Source organism: Phoenix dactylifera, chromosome 14 (genome assembly GCF_009389715.1).
Source record: "Phoenix dactylifera cultivar Barhee BC4 chromosome 14, palm_55x_up_171113_PBpolish2nd_filt_p, whole genome shotgun sequence".
Lineage (NCBI taxonomy): Eukaryota > Viridiplantae > Streptophyta > Magnoliopsida > Arecales > Arecaceae > Phoenix > Phoenix dactylifera.
In genome coordinates this window covers 5,769,293-5,774,144 of record NC_052405.1, presented here as the reverse complement: position 1 = coordinate 5,774,144, position 4,852 = coordinate 5,769,293, and the positions used below count along the sequence as shown (strand labels likewise).

The 4,852-nt window shown below is 39.8% G+C and overlaps 1 protein-coding gene across 1 annotated transcript; it reads right to left on the bottom strand.

Moving 5' to 3' along the window:
- Positions 1 to 314: 314 nt before the first annotated feature.
- On the bottom strand, positions 315 to 2,720 carry LOC103708127 (transcription factor bHLH137-like). Its single transcript, XM_008792905.3, has 7 exons — positions 2,286 to 2,720; positions 1,980 to 2,165; positions 1,820 to 1,885; positions 1,653 to 1,721; positions 1,221 to 1,569; positions 1,002 to 1,117; positions 315 to 888 (listed from the first exon to the last, which is right to left on the bottom strand). The coding sequence occupies exons 1-5, from the start codon at positions 2,652 to 2,654 to the stop codon at positions 1,477 to 1,479; spliced, it is 783 nt and encodes a 260-aa protein (XP_008791127.3). The 5' UTR covers positions 2,655 to 2,720; the 3' UTR covers positions 315 to 888; positions 1,002 to 1,117; positions 1,221 to 1,476.
- Between the last annotated feature and the right edge of the window lie 2,132 nt (positions 2,721 to 4,852).

Below are 4,852 nucleotides of genomic sequence, written 5' to 3'. Positions count from 1 at the left end.
TTATACAGAACTAACGAACCTAAAAAAATAATTTTCGGCTAACTTTTCTTAAGTGAGGTCCTAAGTTATTACAAATGAATACTCCAAAATTGATGCACTTAATATAAAGGCTGTGAACAAAAAAAGAGAAATTCTGTTATTTTTTCAGACTATTTGTTTTTCACATGGTTGTATGCCTCCAATCTCCTGAATACCAAAAATAAAAAAAAACTAATGACTGCAAATGCATTAGATAAAAATAGACATAAAATTCTTCAGTTCTCTATAGTTTTGGTGAGAATTGTCATGGTCAAGGACAAACATTGTGCCTAGTAAAAAGTGAAGCATATATTTTCCACTAAGATGCCTTGTCTACAATCATACACTCAGTATATTTTGCTCAGATCCACAACTTAAATAGCAACAATAACAGTATATTGAAGATTATACAAATACGCATGAATTTTCGGAAAAAAAAAGTCCAAAAAAGCAGCAAAGAAATCTTATCTCAGTGCCCAGTCTTATCAGCTTCCTGTGATACAAGGATCCTTCAGCTCTCTCCCCCCCTCTCTCTCTGTGTAAAACTGAGAATATTACAAAATAAAAAAAAAAAACAACTTTTTAATTTTTCTTATTATTCTTTTTAAGTTTAACATCCAGGAATAGCCTCTTGGTATTGTGCATGAATCTATTGGAGATACAGTCTCAACATTGTCAGCTTTTCCATGCCCTGGCTTTGCCCTTGTGTCACAAATTTAGTGCAAACTCTGGAAGGAAGCTCTTATTGACATGGAATGAGGAGCAAGGCATTGTGGGCAAAAACCATCTCAAGAGCAACGAGAGAGCTGTCCATCTGGGTCTCTTGTACTGCTATGTCTCCAACTGGCCACAGTACTGTTTCTCTTCATGCTGCAGTTACAAGAACATGGAAAACATGAGAAGAGAAGCACACTTGAGGTAAGATAAAGAGAATATAAGGGAGCACCATGGATTTGGCCTTAAGGCATATTTCTTATGCTTACCAAGAGTATCAAAGGCTATTGTTTATCTACTGAAAAGAGCTCATATTGTTGAACTCAAATTGATTGAGAATTTGTTGTCTTTGTTCTCCCACTTGGATCATAAGACTGCCACCATCCTGCAAAAGAAGTGCTTTATTTAGTAACAAAGGACATATATTTGGATAACTTGTTAAGAACTTTATGTTTCAAAATAAATGATCCTTTAAACAGAATAAAGACCTGAGGAAAGGCAGTGGGTCCCTGGCAATGTAGTGAAAGAGGCATAGAAGGATGCATCATTTGGTAGCTATTTGTAGCATTCTCAAAAGCTGTAGGCTGAATGTGAGTGGTTTGGTTCACAAGTGGCACTTGAAGAGGTATGCTCCCCATTTTCTGAATTTTTTGTTACAAATCCACCAATATCAGATACCATGCACGGAAATCAATGCATAACAAGGAACTACAAACAAAGACATATAAAATAAATTTTGGATTTTTATCCTGCCTCTGATTTATTCATGTAGTCATCAAGATCCACCCCAAAGTCATATAACAGGGGATTTGTGGAAGCAAGCCTCATGGAAAGAAACTGCACTTGCAATAAATATGCTGCATTAGAATCACTTCAGATCTGCCAAATAAGGAGGGAGACTATAAATTTATCAGTTCTACCTCAACTTGGTGCTGCAAAGATTGCACATAGTTAATTATCTCATCCAGCATTAGGGCCTTTCCAGTAGCCTACAAATCAAAACCATTAGCAATCGTTCAGTAAAATGTCTCTAAATCTAATCCTTGTAGTTGTATACAAAGTGGCACAATATAGAGAGAAGCTTCACCTTATCACAGCCAGGAACAAGACCCTGCAGCATCTTCATCCTCTCACTAATCTTCTCCCTTCTGACCTGAAAACCCCAATGACATGTTCTGAAACTATGAGTTACAGATCATTTTGGTCACAATAGTAAAAGGGTGCATTCAAGTGTGCAAGAGTAGTACCCTTTCCGCAAGGCTGTGGCTGTCTGTTGCTTGACCTCTCCTTGCTCTTACATGAATGTACCCTGCAGGGAGCTCCTCACCAGCCTCTGTGGCTTTGGAATCATCACATTTGGGCTTCTTCTCCTCTTTTCCCTTCAACTCACCATTGTGTTTTCTCTGCTTCCCACTCTTGCTTTCCTTCGCACTCTAACGACATGAAACATCACTTAGCAAAGAAAAATGAAATATTTGAAAACAGGACCTGCCAACCACTCGAAAGACAGAAATCTTTTTTTTTGCATGGTCAACGATTTCTGCTGTCCTTACTTTGGAGTGACCTGAACTCAAGCAAGTCTTGCCTCCATTCTTTGTTTTCTTCCCCATGGAGCCATGGTGTTTGGGAACCTTCTCATCATGGGATTCCATTACCACTGGTGGAGGAGCAACCTGACTCTCAAGTGAAGGAGCTTTTGCGGCAGTGTCAAGAGAGCTGCTGCTCTCATAGGCTCTGGTATCAACTGATGAGACCCCTAGGATGGCTTCAGGTGAGAAGCAGTAGGGGAAGCAAGAAGGGGAGTTATTGTTCATCTCTCCAACTTGCTGTGTGGGAAGGGGCATCTCAAAGAGGGTGGATGGAAGGATAGGAGAGTCTAGAAAGAAAGGGTCTTGGTGCTGCTCGTATGAGAAGGCTTCCATTGTGGAGAGCTGAGGGTTGGTATTAAAAGCCAAGTAAGGAGGAGAGAACAGAAGAGCAAAGCAGCAAGGCAGGGTGGGTCTGATGGCAGGCCTAGCCTAGTTTATATACAAGTTTGAGCAAGAGGGGAGGGTGGAGGGAGGGAGGAAGAGAGAGACAGAGAGAGGCCCCATCAGATATGTGTACATTTGACTGGTCCTATCAATTCTGTCCTCTTCCTTGCTGCTAAGCCTGGGTAAGGTGTGCTATCAAGGAACCAGAAAGAGTGGCAGGTTCTTGTGGTGTTATAAGACTCTAGGTTTTTTGCAATGTTTAAGAGACCAGATTAGTTCAAGGTGATGTCCTCTTTTTTTCTTTGATTACACATCCATTATTGGTCATTCACTTCGTATAGTAACTTCTTTGGACATTTAAAGCTTAAATAACTTTCATTTGCTTAGGTTGGCCCAGTATCTAAACGTCTATTGTTTAAGCCATTTCATTATGGTGCCATCAAAAAGAGAATCTATGAGGGGAGTGTGGCTCCTACCTGGTCACGAGTCTGCATCAAAGTTTTTTTGTAGCTTTTTATTTTCTGGTCTTATTGGCCGCATTGGGTGTGAGCCGTACCAAAGAAGAAGAAGAAGAAGGAGTAGAAGAGGACCTATGCATAAACTTTCCACAATCACCTTTCAGAAAATCATAGTAAGAAAGAATCCTGAGAGACAACATGAAAGTCAATAGCTAAAGGAAAATAAGGAGATGAGGAACAGTAGAAAGTTAAAGTGGAGAAGGGCTTTCTCCCTTTCCTCTATGTTGTGAAGTTGTGGTGCCTATTTTAAAACTTTCCAAAGCATGTAGTCTTAGATTGCACCAAACAATAGTCCACAGAAGAATTGAGATGCCTCTTAGGAGTACTTATATAACTATTCTAGGTGGTCCTCCACCTTCATTGCGTCACTTGCCATGGTATAAGATTTTCATGCTTTTTGAGAGAAGGATCTATTGAGCATGGATCCTCTATGGTGCATGGGCCCCACAGCAAAGTGCTTTGTAGTGCTCGATGTCTGCCATCAGAAGATGGAGGCCCACCAAACAAGATGGTCCATAAGCATGTACTATATCATATATGGTGCAAATTATTTGATAGTCATCCATTTTCTTATCGAGGCTATAGAGGGCTACATAGCATTTTGCAGTGCAGCTCGCGCGCTGCAGAGGATCCTAGTTGCTTTTTAGAGTTCAATAGCGACCATAGAGTCGGGAGAGGGGTAGGTCCAAGCGACCCTATCTCATTCTTATTGACACTTGAAAAAAAAATGGAGCAACTAAGTTATAACATTGTTATACTCTCATATTTCATTCATTGCCATCATTTTGATGCCCATCTCCTTTGAACTTATAGGGCTCGTTTGGTTCACGGAAAAAGAAGGGGGGAAAGTGTGGTTAACGGAAAGTAATGAGATATCTCTTGTTTGATTGGAGTTTTCAAAAGAGAGAGATGGAAAAGTTGTATTCCCATGAAAATATGATTCCCACATTTCATGGAAAAGTCTTTTCCATGAGAAACATGGAAAAGTTACTTTTATTTTTTATTTTTATTTTTTTTCCAAAAAGGCCCTTTAGCATTAAAGAAACAGTAAAGACCTAATTTTTATTAAGGGTACAATAGAAATTACACATAACTTTTTCAGGAAAGTGGATAGTCAACCAAATATAAGCACTCTGAAAATCTGTCACTTTCTCATGGTCAATCAAACATGCCAAAAGTACTTTTTCAGGCATCCTCTTGCTAGGAATCTATTTTACAGGAATCATATTTCTAGAAGAAAAAATGCTTTCCGCAGACCAAACGAGCTCATAGAAGCTTCCCACAATCTTCCAAAGTGGCCTAATTTAAAGTTAACTATAATAAACTATATTTATGTTCACTACAGCAAAAATGACTTTTTTCGACTCTTAATTGTCGAGGCAAAAGTGAAGCGTTGACAATTTGATCACTGTGCCAAAATTTGCCGACGCTTCTTAGTAGCGTCGGAAGAAATCCAGATTAGACAGCGTTGTAAGCGTCGTGGGAATCCTAAGCCTCCGACGACGCTTATGAGCATCGTCCGAAGCCAAAACTAGCCCAGCTAACCCGACGTTTTCTAGAAGCATTGTTGGAAGCCTAGGCTGAGATGACACGATGCTTTCTAAAAACGTCGGTGACGGCCTGCTAAGC